At 39.7% G+C, this 22,394-nt stretch overlaps 1 protein-coding gene across 1 annotated transcript in view; it reads left to right on the forward strand.

The window, feature by feature from the left end:
- Positions 1–22,394, forward strand: part of LOC124596146 (ATP-dependent RNA helicase DDX3X) — a 163,203-nt gene that overhangs the window by 84,997 nt on the left and 55,812 nt on the right. Inside the window, exon 11 of the mRNA XM_047135166.1 lies at positions 4,775–4,892. Within this exon, the coding sequence (XP_046991122.1) occupies positions 4,775–4,892 (118 nt within the window). The remainder of the gene's footprint in view (positions 1–4,774; positions 4,893–22,394) is intronic.

Genomic DNA, 22,394 nt, shown 5'->3' on the forward strand with positions numbered 1-22,394 from the left:
AACTTCGGTTACATGATAAATCAGTCATATTAAATTAAATACTTAGGAATTAGAATTACAAACAACTTAAATTGGAAGGAACACACAGAAAATGTTGTGTGGATGGCTAACCAAAGACTGCTTTTCATTGACAGAACACTTGGAGAATGTAACAGATCTACTGAGGAGACTTTCTACACTACACTTGTCTTCCTTAAGAATACTGTTGCGCAGTGTGGGATCCTTAGCAGATAAGATTGATGGAGTACACTGAAAAAGTTCAACGAAGGGCAGCACGTTTTGTATTATCACGAAGTATGGAAGAGAGTGTTACTGAAATGACACAGGATTTGGGCTGGACATCATTAAAACAAAGGTGTTTTTCATTGCGACGGAATCTTCTCGCCAAATTTCGATCACCAACTTTCTCTTCGAATGTGAAAATATTTTGTTGACACTGACCTACATGAGGAGTAACGATTTCCACGATAAAATAATGGAAATCAGAGCTCGTACGGAAAGATATAGGTGTTCATGCTTTCCGCGCGCTATATGGGATTGGAGTAATAGAGAATTGTGAAGGTGGCTTGCCGAACCGAACCCTCTACCAGTCACTTGAATGTGATTTGCAGAGTAATGATGTTGATGTAGAAATAAAGCATTCTTGACTAAGTTTTGTGCGTGCAAGCATGGGGGGAGGGGGAAGGTGCTGTTTGTGGGAGAATACGTCAGATACAAATTGAACATATATTATGGAAGTGATGGTATATATAGTGTGGGAGTGTGTGCAGGTGCTACATGATCTATGTGAAAGTAATGCTGACAACAGCCATACAAGCTGACATTGATTTTATTGCTTTTGCTCCTGTTAGTAGTTGCTGTGTTTCAGTATGAGAGTAATTCGTATGAGTAATCAGATCTGATTTTTAAACTAATGTACATAGGTTTGTTTCCAGCAGAATGCATAGCTTTAACATTTGCTATTGGTTCCAGCTGAATCACATTTTAATGACTTACAGCCAAAATTGTAATTGTGGGATTTACAGTGAATATATGCAGCCAGTGGTGGAGGAAATACTTCAGTTCAAAAAATTCAGAAGACCTCAAACCAAATCAGATAGAATTATGTCCTCAAATAATGGCCTTTCTACTAAAAGAAAATTAAATAAATTATTAAGATGAATAAACCTCACAGCTTACTGTGCATCCCATTTGGAGTATGTTGTCATGAGGAACATCCATGAGATCCCCCACTTGATAAAATATATGTAATGATTATCCATTTTTCTTTATGGAAATAGCTTCAACTGCAGCCAGTGTCGTACCCAAGCCAGAATCTACTAAATAGCCAAATGGTGTCCGATGAGTCACAGCATAGGTTGTAGATTACAAAATTTTAAATTTTGTTGTTACTTTTCTGTCATGGAGTATTCAGTTGTGCATAATAGCCATTTTGATTTCTTTCACAGACTATATTATGCCAAAGTCCAGCAGTGTATGTTTGTTTTCCTATCACTATAACTTCTTAAGTCACAAACATTCTTGATAAATGAGGTTGCTTTAGATGTAGGGTATTAAAAATACCCTTTCTGCAACTTCTCCAGTCTTGTCAGCTATACTTCTAAGCAATTTTCAAAAAATCTGGAATGTTGTCAGAATTTTACAGGCAACTGTGTGACTCACATACTGTTACTGACATAATGACATTGCAAACTCAACTTCAATTTTTTTAGTATGCTCTTGTACCAAGACAGTAACAGTATAATACCACTCTTCATGGTACATAGTTTAAAGTTTCTGAATTTCCTAATATAGCATCATATGAAACCAAGCCAAAGGCAAGCCATTCTGTGTTCCATCCATGACAATTTGTCTGCAGTGTGTTCAGTTTCTGCACTGTTGCTGCTCGAGACAGTGTAGCAGGATGGTGGAGCAGCGTGCAGTGAGACGATAGGGGGGAGCCCACATGCAGAGTTTCTAGCTGCCCCTGTGATATCGGATTTGTTTTTACCATAAAAAAGTTGTCTACTGCCCAACATAAGTTAAACAGATATCATCACAAGGGGACACACATTTTGGGAAATAATTCTCATTTTCGAAAGCATTTGTTGTTATATTGTAGCAAGTTAGAATGTGTGCTGCATTAAGTTTGCATGGTCGTGAAAACTTCTGAATAGTGTAAACAAGCGAAAATTGAGTCATTAAAGCTTTGTGTTTGATAGACAATTGGAAAATGGGAATGACATTTTACATTACAGTACCTATAGAATGAGCAGTAACAATATCCACTTGTTTGTGTTACAGTGAAGGAGTCACTCGTGCAGTGGTTCAGACACAGAAAGAAGTACACAATTCATCAAAGTTTAATGAAAAAATAAAATTTAAACTGTGATTCTTGTTGAAACCCATCCTGTGTCACAGGCATTTGAGGAGGGGGGTGTTAAAATAGAATCGTGACTGACAGGAGCAAATTTTCTGGTTGCAGGTTTCAACAACAATTTTATAATGGCGACAATAAAAAGTATTTTTTCTTTGCGCGTTTAAATTTCAAGGTGTCCGATACATCACGTATCTACGTCACACTATGCATATGGATTTGAGTGGCAGAGTTTTCCCTGTTTTTGCATTCTGGTCATGTATAAACATCACGTATCACCATTTTCACTTGCATTTACCTGTCTCTTATTAGAGTTTTGTGGCAAGAGAGCGAATAATGTTGATGATTTTGTAAGGTTTTCTTGATGTCTCATATAAGCTATACACATACACATCATGCCAAAACTCAAGAGGGTCAAATGATGTAAAAATGTAAATACTTATCCATACTATCTTGAAGCTGTTTCATGTGGTCCTAAGATTTCACAAAAACCATCAGTCAACTCTAATTGAACTCACTAGACAGGATTATGAAACTGTCAATGAAAAGGACTTGAGCTACCCATCAGACAAAGGGACAGATTACATATCACTGCCGTATACTGTTCAAAGTGAAAAAAGTGTGTTCCAGGCATTTTAGGAATTCCATAAAAATGGGCATTCGTGATTTATTTCACATTTATTCCTTAAAAGTAAATTTTGCCTTAACCCTTTCAGTGCTATAGATGTGCCATCCACATGCTGTGCTGAGTGGGACTTTGTTCTGGCTATACTGATTGTCAATTTCTGCTTGCTGAGAGGTGGTGGTCTACCTGATGTGAAATACTTATCTGATTTTTAAGGAGGCTGTTCATTGAAAAAAAAATTGATTTTTGCCTATCTTACAGTGTGATATCTTTGCTTGCTATAGGACTGAATTTATTTTTGTTATTTTTAAGTGACTATAAAGTGTAGATATGCCATATTGTTGTCCTGGTGTGGATTAGGGGAAGTGTTTTAGAGCTTAAAAGGAGGTTCTGGTGGGTCTGCAATTTCCGAATGATTAGGAGCAAATGCAGAAAGACAAACTTTCAGTGATTGCTTGTATCAGTGCCAAACACTGTCACAGGACACCTGCGAGAGGTGTAGGTTTTTGGTTCTCTGAAGACTCATGAAAGTAGCCTAAATAAAACTCATTTATTTTATCCAGATGGAACTACTACACTGAATCTGTGTCAAAGTCCCAGTGGTGACTTATAACAGAAGTAGCCATCACAAGCAGCACTGTGAAACATGAACATTTGAGCAGCACCCATTGAGAAAAGAGACTTTTTGGAGCTTACACCAGGCTGGCATCAAGCAACACAGAGTGGGCATACCAATCATCTCACTGAGAGCTCCTTTGCATACACAAATCTGGAGTCTTAAGGATTGTGGTGAAACTCCTACACTGGAAAGCTGCCTGGAGTGTCTGCAAGTTTGCATGTGCCTCTTGTTACTGTTTACCTCATGTGACCTAAACACTTCCACTGGCTCCTGCTCTCTGCATTTTGTCTCTGGTTTCCTCATTGGCTTCCAGTAGCCTCAGACTTGGCAAAGCATGTCAGTAAGTCATCAATGTGTGACAGTTCATGTTTAGTATCACAGTAGTGTCCTGATCTTTAAGATTATCAAAAAGGATCTTGCAGATGGGGCTGGTGAGAAACCTTAAAAATCAAATAAATTTGTACCACTTCTTTACAAGACAATTAAGTATTCATTTTTGTGATTGCAGAAGTAATTCTAAACAGGTTTAACAAGAAGTTCTGCTTTTTGAACAGATAAAAGGCATTTGTTCTGATTTAATATGAAAACAGATCTCCTTTCTAGAACATGATTCTACTTGTTTGTTCATAACCCATTAGTAATATTGCAAGAAATTGGTGAATTTCTGAATTGACTGACTTATATGGAATTCCTTGTACAGATTATAATATTTAAATGGTTACATACACAGAAAAATTGAGCCACAGCAGAGTAACTAATGGGCAGCATTCAGTGATTTTGATGGAGGATAGTGTTTAATAGGAAATCTGAGTGCAGTAACCACAACTGATCCAATTTTCATATTCAGCACTTATCATTTAGTTAAGAATACACATTCAGATGCTTTGTGACAAAAATGTTTTCGACCATTCACTAATGCTTTGGCCTCTGGGACCATATTTAATGACTAATTAATTTAATGTACCATAGATCTTGGTGAAAAATACTTTCATTAGGTTTCTTCTTCTTCTTCTTCTTCTTCTCCTCCTCCTCCTCCTCCTCCTCCTCCTCCTCTCTCTCTCTCTCTCTCTCTCTCTCTCTCTCTCTCTCTCTCCATTAGGTCTAAGCCTTTGATATTTAGTTGTAAGAAATAAGTGACCTGCATCTGTGACACCTCGGATCTTCTAATTTGCAGGTTGCTGGAAGAGGTTTGGATATTCCTAACGTAAAACATGTTATCAACTTTGATCTTCCATCTGATGTAGAAGAGTATGTCCATCGCATTGGTCGCACGGGCCGAATGGGAAACCTTGGTAAAATATATGTATTTGCAATAATGCTGACAGTATGCTTGTTGTTGTTACAATACTCTAAAATTCTTGCTTATACACATTTGAGTTCTACCTCTGCATGATACTGTATTCAGAAGTATGTGTGTGGAAGAGGGGGGGGGGGGGGTGCACGCACGGAAGCGCGCGCGCGCCCGTGCGTTCGTGCATGTTTTCATGAAAGCCTAATTTTGCAAGAACATTTTATTAGAAGTGTAGATATTTGACTATCTCAAATTCTAAATTTATCTGTCAACATTTGTAGAATAAAATAGGGTGAAAGTGAAAGGCCTAAAAAGTTACAAGGTATTTTAGAAAATTGCAGCCAATATTTGAGACAGGTTGGTTTATCACTTGCTAACTTGAGGTTAAGTCCACATGTATGGACTTGTGGCAGACATTCCAGTTAGGAAAATGTACCCATTCACTGGCTTAGCCATACCTACAGCCAGCAAGAAATACAACAAACTCAGTTTGTGAGCTAACGGGACAGACAATTGCAGTGCCAGAGGTCTTAATAAGCGTGCACTATATACTGTGTCAAGTGAATTGTAGCTGTCAAAATGTGTTAATTAGTATCCAGTATAGTTCTTAATCAGTTGAATGACACACATACTTGTCAACTCTTTCGTGGATGTTACTCGGATGTGTTCCCCTTTGTTGGGGTAATGTATTAAGCACTAATGTAAGGAAGACGATGATTAGCAGACTGTGACCCATCCTAGAACCAAATCCTGGATCAGTGGCTGATTCCTCTAGTAATGTAAACTCTGGATGTTCTTCAGTGGTCCAGTGGGATGCGTTGGTTGAATGTTTAGGTATCTCATAGTGAGGCCTTGGCTGTCTAAGACTGCATTGATGTCAGTAATAATGCCATCGATGAAGTTTCATCTAGTGAGAAACTCATTGCAATTATCATTCCACATTTAGTAAATGGTGTATTTTTGGTGACCGAATAGAAAGGGAAAGATCTCATACAGGCTTTCACAGACCAAAATTACTCACCCAACCTTGTACAGAACCAGTCTCCTTTCCACCTCTCCCACAGTGGTATTCCACCACTCACCGAAACTACGCAATGTCCTTGTCTGTCTCTACTCCATCCCTGCTCCCAGCCATTTATAAACATTTACAAAAGGTATTTAACCTCGGTTAAAAATAAAGACTAAATTTAATTTTCTTAAATTCTGGTCGCCTGCTGCATTAGTCTAGCTTAGAATCGTGGAGCGTTAGCAGCTGGGCACGGTCCCGGCGTATAGCTGCTATTGCAGGGTTTCAAGCTGATCTTAAATGGTAGCCCTCATCCCTGTGGACAGGATTGTCACGTAATCTTATTTAGACTGATTCCTTGATGGAGGAGGGGGAGGAGGTGGTGGTGGTGGTGGTGGTGGTGGTGGTGGTGGTGGTGGTGGAGGGGGAGGATGGTGGAGGGGGAGGATGGTGGAGGGGGAGGATGGTGGAGGGGGAGGATGGTGGAGGGGGAGGATGGTGGAGGATGGTGGTGGTGGAGGAGGAGGAGGAGGAGGAGGAGGAGGGTGGTGGTTTGGAAGAACGAAAATGCTTTGCTGAGCCAATGGCTTCTGGGAGAGCGTCATCAAGGAATCAGTCGAAATAAGATTGCATGACAGTCTCATCGACAGAGACGAGGGCTACCATTCATGTTCAGCGTGGAACCCTGCAATAGCAGCTATATGCCGGATCCGTGCTCAGCTGCTAATGCTTCTCGATTCTAAGCTAGACTAATGCTGCAGGTGCCCGGTGTTGCCTGGCCCCACACGGCTTTCGCCCCCCCCCCCCCCCCCTCCCTGCCCCCTCTCGCCACCACTACCGGCCCAGTGCTGGTAGGAGGGGTGGGGAGGGACAGCCGCCGTGGTCCACTGACACTTGGCCAGGTGGTGGTGATAATGACACTCATCAAAACGTCGTGGATTTTTGACACAGCTACCAGTATGGAAGCCTGAGAAGATTTCATCAACACTGTTATTATCTGAACTTTTAAAGTGATATGATATGATACTGTACAAGAACAAAATAGGAGGGAACCGGGGTAATTGGAACATTGGGTTATTAGAACAATGGCCTATAAACAGTAAACCAAGCAAGTTAAGGGTATACTTCATTATGAATATGAAGGTGTGGGACACACTGTTCCGATACCCCCCAGATGTGGTAATTAGAACTTACAGTTCCAGACTTAACATTATTATTTTTTAACTATTAATGTTTGCTGCTATCATAAGATACAAAGATGAGAAAACTGGAAAAGTCAAAGCATTAATATAAATTTTAACTGAAATATCTAGGTTGTTTTGTTTTGAAGTTTAGCAAGTATTTAAAACATGTATATTAATTTTTTCTAATTGCCCTGGTCACCCCTATATTTTTATCAAAGATGAGAGGTGCAGGCTGCACAATTGTAAACTGGTAGAGAGTACACGTAAAGTGAAGATTTACCAAAATAATTTTGAGGCAGATTGTAGCCACTATATAAATAAAAAAACTAACACCACTGCTCACCTTCAATGAACTCGTTCATCCACTGCCGAAAATCTTCATTCTCCAGTTTGTGGATTGCAGTGTTGGCCTTCAAAAATGTTTCCACTGTTCTTTGGGCCAGATATTTACAATTGCTCTTATTTTTGCAGCTTCAAAGCTGCTGCTAATTGTAGACTGCAGCTTTATTGGCAAACTGGTATGCCTCAACTTGTTGCCCTTATGTTTATCTGTCTGCACATGTTTAACTATAAAATTTTTACACTCCCGTGAAAACTCTGATATTGCAAAATTTACGAAACACTGTTAACTTACCAGGAGCAAATAAACCATGTATTTCAAATTCTCGCACCCTTTCGCCAGCAGTTACTGTAGGCTTCGGCATTTTCACAGAACACAAGTGTTCGTTGCCAAGTCTAGAATTAAAAAACAAAAAAATGCAGATGATAAAAATGAGCCGGCCGCGGTGGTCTAGCGGTTCTGGCGCTGCAGTCCGGAACCGCGGGACTGCTACGGTCGCAGGTTCGAATCCTGCCTCGGGCATGGGTGTGTGTGATGTCCTTAGGTTAGTTAGGTTTAAGTAGTTCTAAGTTCTAGGGGACTGATGACCTAAGATGTTGAGTCCCATAGTGCTCAGAGCCATTTTTGATAAAAATGAGTATCTGAACGCGGTAACTGCAATAACTTTGAAGCGATTGAAAAATGTGCCACAAACAAAACAAGTCAAGTGAAGTGCATGCCCACTCTAACTCAGACAGCTATGTGCATGCGCAAATCTGACAGCTTGGCAACGTCAGAAAAAATGTTCCGGGTGGATTCTGACTGCTTTCTCTCGCTGCTTTATACAGCAAACAGCCACACACCAAGTAGCCAGAAGAGGGAGTAGGTACTACTTAAACATGATTGCAGCTCTGCACATGCGCAGCTAGCTGTCGGGTAACTGCTTAAACGAACCTTATTTCAACTAAATTTGAAAACAATCATACCAGTATTTAATAAAATTTTCATAAATTAATACACGCAGAAAAATACGCACTCAGCCTTGAATACTGCAATGCTATTAATTTGCGAGGGTTGGCAGCAAGCATATGCAAAACAGTTGTCCTGCCAATGAATAGTCTCTGTAAACTTGACTAATGGCTTAAACACAAGCATGTACGATAACTACATGGTTTGCTTTCTGTCACGGAGTACACCCTTTTCTTTGTTTGGATGATTTGAGAATGAGTTCTGATACATGAAACCGGTCATTAATTAAACAAAAGTAACTGAATTTTGGAACTTTGGCTGCTTTCTACATCAAACTGGTTAACTCAAGTTACTGTCCTCTTGTTAATGAGGCGTACTGGAAATCCAAAAAGATGAATTTTATAGTCATCCATTTCCGTCGCAGAAATTAATGCTGTCCTTTAAGGTATCTGCCTTGCCATCCATTTGGGACTCGTCACGTATTTGGGACTTAAATATTTATTTCATTCTTCGATCTTTAATCAGACAGAAATGTTAACATCATTTATTGCGTAACTTACTTGTATTACACGTTCAGATTTTTTCCTGTACTTTTAGTGTAAAAAGTGGTAGAGCCGTAAGCTCAATGATTGATTGATGGTGTTGGCCGTGTTCGCGCCCACCTCCTTCCAAATACTTGCATTACATTTATAGCAAAAGACCCAGACTGTGTTGACAATGCTACAATAGAAAGAAATATATTAGCATGCAGTGGAACACAAACCTACATCTATTCGTATCGTAAACCACGAAACTATCCATTACATTATGGTTTACTAATTAGGCTACTGTCCGAAGTCTCAATGATCACATTTCTTCAAGCCTTATATTGTTGCTGCATTATTATCCGCATTTGATGAGCAGGGTGATGTGATTTTCATTGCGACGTTGTTTTGAAACGGCATACTATGGCACATACACTACAAAAGAAATAAATAATCGAAATTCACACAGTGGTCGTTCGTATGTGCTCGCAAAAGTTGATAGTCAAAAGGCCACTAGTCACGTCATGACAGCAAAAAGTAGTGTGACATTTAAAGATTAAATATGTCACTGACATCATTAGATTTATGCCACTTCTTACAAGGACACAGTGACATTTTGTTGAAAAACGCTGATTTCGTGTTACTTCCTTAAGAACTGCTGAATTCGCGTTATTTCCTTAAAAACCACCAAATTCGAGTTATTCGTTGCATTATCGTTTAAATGAATTTTTCTTGTCCCTACTTATGGCTTATACCCCGGCAATAGACCTAGATGAAAGACCTGTCCCTACATCCTACCACTACCACCTACACCAATCTGTCACAGGTGTCAGCTATCCCATCAAAGGCAGGGCACCTGTGAAACCAGTCATGTGATCCACAAACCAAGCTGCAACCACTGAGCTGCTTTCTATGGACATACCAACAAGCAAGACGAGGGCTAATAGAAATCCTTGGGTAACAGAAGAGATATTGAATTTAATTGATGAAAGGAGAAAATATAAAAATGCAGTAAATGAAGCAGGAAAAAAGGAATACAAACGTCTCAAAAATATCGACAGGAAGTGCAAAATGGCTAAGCAGGGATGGCTAGAGGACAAATGTAAGGATGTAGAGGCTTGTCTCACTAGGGGTAAGATAGATACTACCTACAGGAAAATTAAAGAGACCTTTGGAGAGAAGAGAACCACTTGTATGAATATCAAGAGCTCAGATGGCAACCCAGTTCTAAGCAAAGAAGGGAAGGCAGAAAGGTGGAAGGAGTATATAGAGGGTCTATACAAGGGCGATGTACTTGAGGACAATATTATGGAAATGGAAGAGGATGTAGATGAAGACGAAATGGGAGATAAGATACTGCGTGAAGAGTTTGACAGAGCACTGAAAGACCTGAGTCGAAACAAGGCCCCGGGAGTAGACAACATTCCATTAGAACTACTGATGGCCTCGGGAGAGCCAGTCATGACAAAACTCTACCATCTGGTGAGCACGATGTATGAGACAGGCGAAATACCCTCAGACTTCAAGAAGAATATAATAATTCCAATCCCAAAGAAAGCAGGTGTTGACAGATGTGAAAATTACCGAACTATCAGTTTAATAAGTCATAGCTGCAAAATACTAACGCGAATTCTTTACAGGAGAATGGAAAAACTGGTAGAAGCCGACCTCGGGGAAGATCAGTTTGGATTCCGTAGAAATGTTGGAACACGTGAGGCAATACTGACCTTACGACTCATCTTAGAAGAAAGATTAAGGAAAGGCAAACCTATGTTTCTAGCATTTGTAGACTTGGAGAAAGCTTTTGACAATGTTAACTGGAATACTCTCTTTCAAATTCTGAAGGTGACAGGGGTAAAATACAGGGAGCGAAAGGCTGTTTACAATTTGTACAGAAACCAGATGGCAGTTATGAGTCGAGGGGCATGAAAGTGAAGCAGTGGTTGGGAAAGGAGTGAGACAGGGTTGTAGCCTTTCCCCGATGTTATTCAATATGTATATTGAGCAAGCAGTAATGGAAACAAAAGAAAAATTCGGAGTAGATATTAAAATTCATGGAGAAGAAATAAAAACTTTGAGGTTCGCCGATGAGATTGTAATTCTGTCAGAGACAGCAAAGGACTTGGAAGAGCAGTTGAACGGAATGGACAGTGTCTTGAAAGGAGGATATAAGATGAACATCAACAAAAGCAAAACGAGGATAATGGAATGTAGTCAAATTAAATCGGGTGATGCTGTGGGAATTAGATTAGGAAATGAGACACTTAAAGTAGTAAAGAAGTTTTGCTATTTAGGGAGTAAAATAACCGATGATGGTCGAAGTAGAGAGGATAAAAAATGTAGACTGGCAATGGCAAGGAAAGCGTTTCTGAAGAAGAGAAATTTGTTAACATCGAGCATAGATTTAAGTGTCAGGAAGTCGTTTCTGAAAGTATTTGTATGGAGTGTAGCCATGTATGGATGTGAAACATGGACGATAACTAGTTTGGACAAGAAGAGAATAGAAGCTTTCGAAATGTGGTGCTACAGAAGAATGCTGAAGATAAGGTGGGTAGATCACGTAACTAATGAGGAGGTATTGAATAGGATGGGGGAAAGGAGAAGTTTGTGGCACAACTTGACCAGAAGAAGGGATCGGTTGGTAGGACATGTTTTGAGGCATCAAGGGATCACAAATTTAGCATTGGAGGGCACCGTGGAGGGTAAAAATCGTAGAGGGAGACCAAGAGATGAATACACTAAGCAGATTCAGAAGGATGTAGGTTGCAGTAGGTACTGGGAGATGAAGAAGCTTGCACAGGATAGAGTAGCATGGAGAGCTGCAGCAAACCAGTCTCAGGACTGAAGACCACAACAACAACAACCAACAAGCTGTTTGCGCGCATGAATGGCCACTGACAATTTGTGGCCAAGAGACAGCTTGACCACTCAGTTGCTGAACACGGTCCCCATCTGAATTCTTCCTACCAACACAAACTTTCCTGAACAGCACGGGTGGGAACACTCCTCGCAATATAACCTACTGTCCCTTATCTGCCATGTCTCAACCTTTGCTAGCCCCTCTCTTCATATATATATATATATATATATATATATATATATATATATATATATATATATATATATATATATATATATATATATATATTTTTTTTTTTTTTTTTTTATTGTTCCGTGGGACCTAATTAAGGAGAAGTCTCCATGGTCATGGAACTAGTCAATACATGAAATTATAACACGATAGTAGAGACAGATAAAATGAAATACAAGAAACGTATTCAGGTGACAATTCGTAAGTTTAAATAAAGAAAATCAACAATTTAACACTGGAATTTGCTTAATTTTTAAGTTCTTCCAGGAGCTCCTCGACAGAATAGGAGTGAGCCATGAGGAAACTCTTCTTTTCAGACTTAAAAGCGTTTGGGCTACTGCTAAGATTTTGAGTTCTTGTGGTAGCTTATTGACAATGGATGCAGCAGAATAGTGCACTCCTTTCAGCACAAGAGTCAAAGAAGTGCATTCCACATGCAGATTTGATTTCTGCCTAGTATTAACTCAGTGAAAGCTGCTAACTCTTGGGAATAAGCTAATATTGCTAACAACAAATGACATTAAAGAAAATATATACTGTGAGGGCAATGTCAGAATTCACAGACTATTGAATAGAGGTCGACAAGAGGTTCTCGAACTTACACCACACATAACTCGAACAGCCCGTTTTTGAGCCAAAAATACCCTTTTTGAATCAGAAGAATTACCCCAAAAAATTAATACCATATGACATAAGCGTATGAAAATATGCGAAGCAGACTACTTTTCGTGTTGAACTGTCACTTATTTCAGATACTGTTCTAATGGTAAATAAAGCAGCATTTAGTTTCTGAACAAGATCCTGAACATGGGCTTTCCACAACAGCGTACTGTCTATCTGAACGCCTAGGAACTTGAACTGTTCCGTCTCACTTATAATATGCCCATTGTGTCCGATCAAAATATCGGTTCTTGTTGAATTGTGAGTTAGAAACTGTAAAAACTGAGTCTTACAGTGATTTAGCATCAAATTATTTTCCACAAGCCACGAACTTTTCATGAACTACATTATTTGATAATGTCTCAATATTACACACAAGATCCTTCACTACCAAGCTGCTGTCATCAGTAAACAGAAATATTTTTGAATCGCCTGGAATACTAGAAGGCATATCATTTATATAAATAAGAAACAGCAGTGGCCCCAGCACCGACCCTTGGGGAACGCCCCACTTAACAGTGCCCCATTGGGACTGAACATCACTACCACTCTCAATATTGCAGAGAACTACCTTCTGCTTTCTGTTCTTAAAGTAAGAAGCGAACCAATTGTAAGCTACTCCCCTTACTCCATAATGGTCCAACTTCTGCAGTAATATTTTGTGGTCAACACAGTCAAAAGCCTTTGTTAAATCAAAGAAAACACCTAGTGTTCGCAACCTTTTATTTAATCCATCCAAAACCTCACAGAGAAAAGAGAATATAGCATTTTCAGTTGTTAAACCATTTCTAAAACCAAACTGTACATTTGACAGCAAATTACGTGAATTTAAATGCTCCAGTAACCTTGTATATACAACCTTCTCGATAACTTTAGCAAACACAGATGGCATAGACATACGTCTATAATTGTCAACATTATCCCTGTCTCCCTTTTTATAAAGTGGCTTCACTACCGAGTACTTTAATTGGTCAGGAAACCGATTACTCCTAAAGGAAAAGTTACAGATATGGCTAAGTACTGGGCTAACATACATAGAACAATACTTCAGTATTCTGCTAGATACCCCGTCATATCCATGAGAGTTCTTGGTCTTTAGAGATTTAATTATTAACTCAATCTCCCTCTTGTCAGTATCATGGAGGAGCATTTCAGGTAACAGTCTCTGGATACTTTTTTCTAGGAGCGCTATATGATTCCCTGTTGGGACTAGGTTTCTATTTAGTTCACCTGCTATATTCAGAAAGTGATTATTAAATACTGAACATATATGCGACTTATCAGTAACACGGGCATTCCCACTATGCACTGATTCTATATCCTCGATCTGTCTCTGCAGACCAGCCACTTCCTTTACGACTGACCATATGGTTTTAATTTTATCCTGAGACTTAGCGATTCTATCTGCATACCGCATACTTTTTGCCTTCCTAATAACTTTTTTAAGCGCCTTACAATACTGTTGTAATGGGCTGCTGCATTTAGATTTTGACTGTTTCTAACGTTTTGATATAATTGCCACTTTGTTTTACAGGATATTCTTATCCCTCTAGTCAGCCACCCAGGCTGCCTGTTTGTGCTAGTACCCTGTTTTGAACGTTCTAACGGAAAGCAACTTTCAAAGAGCACGAGAAAAGTATTGAGGAAAGCATTATATTTATTGTCTACTGTATCAGCACTATAACATCTTGCCACTCTTGTTCCTTGATAAGGTTTGCAGAGGTCTCTACAGCAACTGGATCAGCTTTCCTAAAAAGTTGATAACTATATTTAACATGTGTTGCAGCACAAAAATCTTTTAGAGTTAAAACTTGTGCATCATGATCTGAAGGGCCATTCACTTTTTTGCTAACAGAATGCCCTTCTAGTAATGAGAATGAACAAAAATGTTGTCTATGGTTGTTGTACTGTTCTATTGCACTCTCGTTGGAAAGAATACGGTTTGCATAAGATCATATGAATTAAGGTGGTCTACCAGCTTTTCCTTGTACAATCACTTAATCAATTAATATTGAAGTCACCACATGTAACTAACTTTTTGTATTTCCTATAAAGTGAACCAAGAACCTCCTCTGGCTTTAGCAAAAATGTTGTGAAATCGGAGTCTGGGGATCTATAAATAACAACAGTTAGAAGTTTAACTCCACTAAATTTAACCACACCTGTACAACATTCAAACACCTTTTCAGTGCAGTACTTTGAAACATCAATTGACTCAAATGGGATACCGTTTTTCACATACATGGCTACTCCCCCACACCGCAAAGAGCTCCTAGGAAAAGCTGCCAGCCAACCTGTATCCTGGTAAAGGAAGCCTCTGAATTATCTCCTTATTTAAGAAGTGTTCAGATATACCAATAATTTCAGAGTCAACACCTATAAGCAGTTCACTAACTTTATCTCTAATACCTTGTATGTTTTGATGAAGTATACTAATTCCCTCATTACTCGGATACCTAAGCTTTGTCGAAAGTGGTTTCTTTGTTAGAAAGACTTCCCTTAAGCAGGAATACCTATCAGCTGACTTCAATCTAAAAAAGGTGCAGGTCTAACACCCACTAGTACAGGAATTTTCCCATGAGTGATCCCACCACCCCCCACCTATGCTCTCACCTATAAGCTTTGCCAACCTCCCCTTTCCATACCTGTTGAGGTGCAGGCCATGTCTTAGTGAAACCCATCCTGCTGATAGTCCACCGACACCACTGAAATGTGACTCATGCCTTCTGTCATCAGTGCCCCCCCCCCCCCCCCCCCCCAAGTCTCATGTTATTACGCTTGATGCCCACCTGTCCCCTTCTGTCCTCCCACTCCAGCACTACACATCGTTCTATTCCACCGACGCTCTCACTAGTCATTTTTCATTTTGCTATCCTCTACTTCTCTCCTTTCCTGCTCACCTTTCCAACACCACTATCCTCCCCCCAAATCTCTGTGTTGCAGCTAGCTGCCGTACCCTGTACCCATCTGCATGCGGCCACAAGCAGCTTGTCATCTTCCCCCCTCGTTGCCCCAGTCTCCTCCTTACCATCACCACCACCACCACCTCCTCCTCCTCCTCCTCCTCCTCCTCCTCCTCCTCCTCCTCCTTCTTACCACCACCACCACCACCACCACCACCACTCAGAAGTTCTGAGACGTTCGCTCGCCTATTGTTTAGCTGTGCTTGTTTGCAAGACTACGGACGGACTCTCGCCACACCTTATCATTTGCTCTAACTACAACAGATGGCGTTTCAATATGCAGAACACTACCACTTAAATCAATGTCGGCGCTTTTGGCGTGCCCCCATAGCATTTGTATGACTAATTTGTTTTAGACACAACAGAGGACACTACTGTGATTTGTCAGGCTGTAGTTTTGCACCTTTCTGCGGGACTTACTTCGCTTGTTTATGCATGGTGAATTTACGTGTTTTGATGGTATGTTCAATGCCTTTTGCCTGAACCGGAAATACGGGACGAAAATGAAGTATGGAAAGTTTCATCTCAATGTCAGTAGAGAAAGTTTTGCAACTCTTTATGTCTATCGCAAGAAAGCATATGGTGCTAAACGGCAAGAGTACCCAACAAGACTAAATGTATCGTCACCTTTACCAGATCAGTGGGAAAAGTACAAGACTTGCATAGTCTGTGCTCGTAATGCTGTTACAAAACAAACTAAGTTGTGCTGCAAGGAATGCAGTGTAACTCTTCGTGATTACCTGTGCTTCAAAACTTACCACACACAATTTCAGTAGTAAAAAATTGTTAAACCTTCTTTTGACAGAATGTATTAGTACATCACATTTGTAAACATCTTTATTTGTATATACATTATAATAAAATCACACATCACATAATGAAGTGTAAATATTGCAAATAAATACCCCCAATTCTTCCAAAGACCGGAACAAAATAAAAAGCCGAAAAACAAGTGTGTTGGAAGCATTGCACGTGGCGAGTGCACCAGAATCATTCAGCACCTAGCGCACGGTGAGTGGCGCGACCGCCAGCGTTGCGCGTAACAGTCGGAGGATTAATACTCCCTGATATACACTACAAATGTACTATTTTATTATGCAGGGGCCTGAAGATGGCAGAGTGGAATGCTGAAACTGGTAGTCAAAATAAAATATCTCAATTACATGGCTGTTGGCTAATTTCATTGATAATTACATGCTTTAATGTACACAATAGGACAACTGACAATGTCTAAAGTCAGAGGACAGTAGACTGCAATTCCCTGTTTGAAACTTCTCATCTTTACGAGGAAATAAAATTCCAACTGCCACTGTCCAAGCAGGTTCCATGCCAGCTAAGGTACTAACTATTACAATGCTACACATAAGTGTTTGGTTTAGGTGCACAAAGGCAAGCAGGTGAAGTCTCCCAATTCTCAGTGCAAGTCACTCTTAATGACTTTGTAAGCTGTAATAGGATCATTTGTTCTGGTTCTGAGTATTTTAGACTGCATGATGAACTGTGCATAATTGTCTAGCTATGTGGGAAAGAACTTGGAAATTTATTGTCATGAATCTTGGATAAACCAAGCAGCTTATTGGCAGCTTCCAGGGTGTATAAAGGAGAAATCATTCCACCTTTGACTGGGTGACCATACAGGATGGAGCTGTTGAAAAGGTAACACAGAACAGAACTTGGTTTTTTTTTTTTTTTTTTTTTTTTTTTTTTTTTTTTTTTTTTTTTTTTCCCTCTCTCTCTCTCTCTCTCTCTCTCCTGAAGCCGCACTCGAGCCTCCATCTTCATTTATTGTCTTACATTTTTAGGTACCAACTTGATCACATTCTATCTATAGCTAGGGACATGAAAAAATGGTTTTATTTTGTAGCCATAGTCGGTATCACTTTTTGCTGGGTTTGGTGTTGTTTTTATGCCCACTTTTGCTAAAATTTGTGTTTAGTCAAAATTTGTTATTACTTTTTACCAAATTCGGCGCTGTTTTCGTGAGCTTATCAAAGTTTGGCACAGGTGAAATGAACCGTTGTTTTAAGGCTACACGAATATGAGCTTGAAGGTATCTGAAGAAAAAATTTAGTTTCACCATTGAATAATTATCATTTACGAATATTAGTAAACTGCTGTCCTCAGAATTATAACACTTTTGTCTGGCAAAATTAAAAATTATCTAATCCCTCTTTAAAAAATCATTGGTTTTTTGTAATTTGGCTAAAAACCGATAACTTTGGATTATTTTCGCGTTGTTGTTTCCACTGAATTTTCCCTTCCCCTACCGATAGAGCAAGATACAGTCCATACAAGGGATTTCTTAAAGAGATGACCTTAATTAAAATAGCCATTAATTCTATACATTCCACTGTTTGAAATCTTTCCTTGTTTTCTTTTTGTGCAAAAATTTGTCCAGTTAGGAAACTTCCTCCATACTTACAGACAAACTAATCAGCTGTAGCTGCAATTAATACTGTATTTACTCGAATCTAAGCTGTACCTGAAAAATGAGACTCGTAATCAAGGAAAATAACATTTCCCGAATTTAAGCCGCTCCTGAAATTAGAGACTCGAAATTCAAGGTGAGAGAAAAGTTTTTAGACCGCCCCTCCAAATCGAAACGAAGTTGGTCCATTGTAATGTGAAAAACAACTGAAGTTGAATGGATGAAGATATAGCTACAGTAGTTTAGTTTGAGACGTAAGCTTAACAGTTAAGCTTCACAAAGTAGCCATTGCTATGCGTCAGGTGCTCCGTCCGTATTTATACGGGTACCCTTCCTTTTTCGTGCGCTTCGTCTGGTTTTAATCGACTGCTTATTTTTCTTTGATCTGATAAGTGCCGTTCTCTTTGTTATAGGTGTTTACGTCACTCCTAAGCCGAAAATGCCTTATTGTACTGTGGCATGCATTGTTTGCCGCATTCTGATAATGAGTGTTTACGGTCTGTCGCCGCTCGTGGCATGGCTTGCTTTTGTGCGCGCTACCATGGCTTACAATAAAAAAAAAAAGGGGAATTGTCTCATAAGCGAAACAATGGCAAGAGATTGCTATTTGTTGTTACTTACACTGCTCCTTTCTTTGATAATGATCAACAGGAACCAAATAATAGACTGCGTATGATAGATGTACTGAACGAGAGTTTAGCGAAAATTTTTCTCCGTTTGAAAATATTTGCAGACACCTCTGTAGTACATTACATTCTGCACAGAAATTAGTCATCCTAGATTTCTCACTGTATCGCTATTCAGCATAAGAATAATATGAATATAAACATGACATGATATGTACAGGGTTATTACAAATGATTGAAGCGATTTCACAGCTCTACAATAACTTTATTATTTGAGATATTTTCACAATGCTTTGCACACACATACAAAAACTCAAAAAGTTTTTTTAGGCATTCACAAATGTTCGATAAGCACCCCTTTAGTGATTCGGCAGACATCAAGCCGATAATCAAGTTCCTCACACACTCGGCGCAGCATGTCCCCATCAATGAGTTCGAAAGCATCGTTGATGCGAGCTCGCAGTTCTGGCACGTTTCTTGGTAGAAGAGGTTTAAACACTGAATCTTTCACATAACCCCACAGAAAGAAATCGCATGGGGTTAAGCCGGGAGAGCGTGGAGGCCATGACATGAATTGCTGATCATGATCTCCACCACAACCGATCCATCGGTTTTCCAATCTCCTGTTTAAGAAATGCCGAACATCATGATGGAAGTGCGGTGGAGCACCATCCTGTTGAAAGATGAAGTCGGTGCTGTTGGTCTCCAGTTGTGGCATGAGCCAATTTTCCAGCATGTCCAGATACACGTGTCCTGTAACGTTTTTTTCACAGAAGAAAAAGGGGCTGTAAACTTTATAACTTTTGGTGAATTGCGAATTTGCTGCACGGATGCGTGAGGATTCTCTACCGCCCAGATTCGCACATTGTGTCTGTTCACTTCACCATTAAGAAAAAATGTTGCTTCATCACTGAAAACAAGTTTCCCACTGAACGCATCCTCTTCCATGAGCTGTTGCAACCGCGCCGAAAATTCAAAGCGTTTGACTTTGTCATCGGGTGTCAGGGCTTGTAGCAATTGTAAACTGTAAGGCTTCTGCTTTAGCCTTTTCCGTAAGATTTTCCAAACCGTCGGCTGTGGTATGTTTAGCTCCCTGCTTGCTTTATTCGTCAACTTCCGCGGGCTACGCGTGAAACTTGCCCGCACGCGTTCAACCGTTTCTTCGCTCACTGCAGGCCGACCCGTTGATTTCCCCTTACAGAGGCATCCAGAAGCTTTAAACTGCGCATATCATCGCCGAATGGAGTTAGCGGTTGGTGGATCTTTGTTGAACTTCGTCCTGAAGTGTCGTTGCACTGTTATGACTGACTGATGTGAGTGCATTTCAAGCACGACATACGCTTTCTCGGCTCCTGTCGCCATTTTGTCTCACTGCGCTCGCGAGCGCTCTGGCAGCAGAAACCTGAAGTGCGGCTTCAGCCGAACAAAACTTGGAGTTTTTCTATGTATCTGTAGTGTGTCGTGACCATATGTCAATGAATGGGGCTACAGTGAATTTATGAAATCGCTTCAATCATTTGTAATAGCCCTGTATATTCTTCCGCGTTTGCTGTTGTCTCACTCTGGTTTCGTAGTTTATTAGGCAGACTGGATTTAAATGATATAGCAGCAAACACGAAAGAATACATGGCATAATGTTTACATTCTTCTACCTTTTCTTTTTAATTTATTTACTGACGCAGAGGTTTTGGCACCAGTATTTATCTTTGTGCCTGCCAAGCATACCTGTTAGTCTTGTGTAGTTCGCAAATGAACTTGTTCGGAAGAGCACTCCCACAGGCGAACTACACGAACTAGTTCACAGATAACCTCGATACTTAGTTCATTCGCTCTTTTTTGAAGACCGAAGGACAATAGCGAGACGGAGGAAGGACAATAGCGAGACGGAGTGAGAGCCCGCAGTAGGCTTTTAAAATAAAAAAAATAAATAAATAAAAATAAAAAATTTAAAAAAAATCACGTGCCCCGCCCCTCCCCCCGGCTCGCTAATGAGTGTAATATCGTGCTGAGCGTCTGCCAGCTGCAGTTACATAGTTCAGTGCTGCAAATTTTCTGTTTTACGGTATTCTGCACTGCAGTGTCTGACATATGACCATACTGTCAAGAAGTAAAATCGTACACAGCGTTAGGTAAGTACAGTACTTAAATGTGTAATGTAAAATGACTATCATTATGTAACAATGGGCTTCTACAATGCGATGGTGTGGAGTACGGTAATGTGTGTCGGTTGATTATAAGGTTACTATGTTTTGTTTTAGGCTGTTTATTACGATGTCATCAAAAAGGAAACATAGTTCCTTGTGGACACACATCACTGAAGACACAGATAAAAGAAAAGCAAAATGTAACCACTGTTCAACATTAATAAGTATTGCAAGAGGCTCAAATGGAAATTTTACCCGGCATATGAAATCAAAACACAATTTAATCCCAATAACGATGGAAAGGCAACCACCGATAGTGTCAAGTTTAAATTCACTGCAAGCAAATCAAACTACATCCTTATTGCAGAATGTTATTTCGGTATCAGCCTCCCAACAATCAATGAACCAATATATTCAAAGACCACCGTCAGTCCGAAAGGTTGAAGAAATAGGTAGACAAGTTGTCAAGATGGTAGCTAAAGGGCATCATGCTCTACGAATTGTGAAAGAAAAAGACTTTTGAAAACTGATAGAATTAGTTTCTCAGTGCCCAAACTACAAACTTCCATCAAGAAAAAAGTTATCGTAAAATTTAATATCGAGGGTTCACAATGACATAATGGATGAAGTACAAAAGAAAGTGCAAGCTGTATCTGCATTCTCTCTCACAACTGATGGTTGGACGTCAAGGAATAATGAAAGCTATATAGCCATTGTAGCCCACGTTATAGATGAAGAGACTAAACTTCAGTCGGCATTACTTGGTTGTATTAATTATAAAGAGTGGCATGCCAGCCGAAACTTGTGCAATTTCATGAAAGACGTTATGACAGACGGGCATATTTCCCACAAAGATGCTGCTATTGTTAGCGATAATGCTGCAAATATCTTATCTGTTGTCAGACTTGGTGAGTGGCGATCAGTCTCATGTTTCGCCCACTCTCTAAATCTTCTTGTACAAGAAGCTACTAAAGAAATATCTGACGTTTTGGCGCAAGGTAAAAATATTGTAGAGTTTTTCAATCGTAGTACACAAGATCAAAAAAAACCTTATTGCTACACAACAGCAAATGCATCTGCCTGTCCTCAAGCTCAAACAGGACGTCCAGACCCGCTGGAATTCTACTTTTGACATGCTTCAGCAAATAATGAAGGTAAAGGATGCATTGATTGTTACGTTAGCACTTCTGCGCTCTGACCTAACAATAAAAGAAAGTGACTGGCAAGTAATAAGAGTTGTGCCCTTATTTAGTCCAGTCTATGAAAAAGCGGTAGAAATAAGTGCCGAAAGAAATGTGACTTTGTCAAAAGTTATTATGTTATTAAAAAAATTGTCGCTGTGCAATCAGTTCTCAAGAAAGACATGGAAGACTGTTTTAAAGATTTAGATAGTAACATTCTGTATGCTGAGTGTACTATTCTGGACCCCCGATTTAGACAGAGAGGATTTAGAAATCAAAAAGCTTGTGAAGTTGCAATACAATGTCTCAAAAATAAAGTTGGCAGAGTGCAGTTACTTCAGAGGGAGAATAGAGATATTTTAGTGGCTGACCCTATTGCTAGCGACTCTTCGGCGTCTTGTTCTAGTA

The sequence above is a fragment of the Schistocerca americana genome, chromosome 2, assembly GCF_021461395.2.
Source record: "Schistocerca americana isolate TAMUIC-IGC-003095 chromosome 2, iqSchAmer2.1, whole genome shotgun sequence".
NCBI lineage: Eukaryota > Metazoa > Arthropoda > Insecta > Orthoptera > Acrididae > Schistocerca > Schistocerca americana.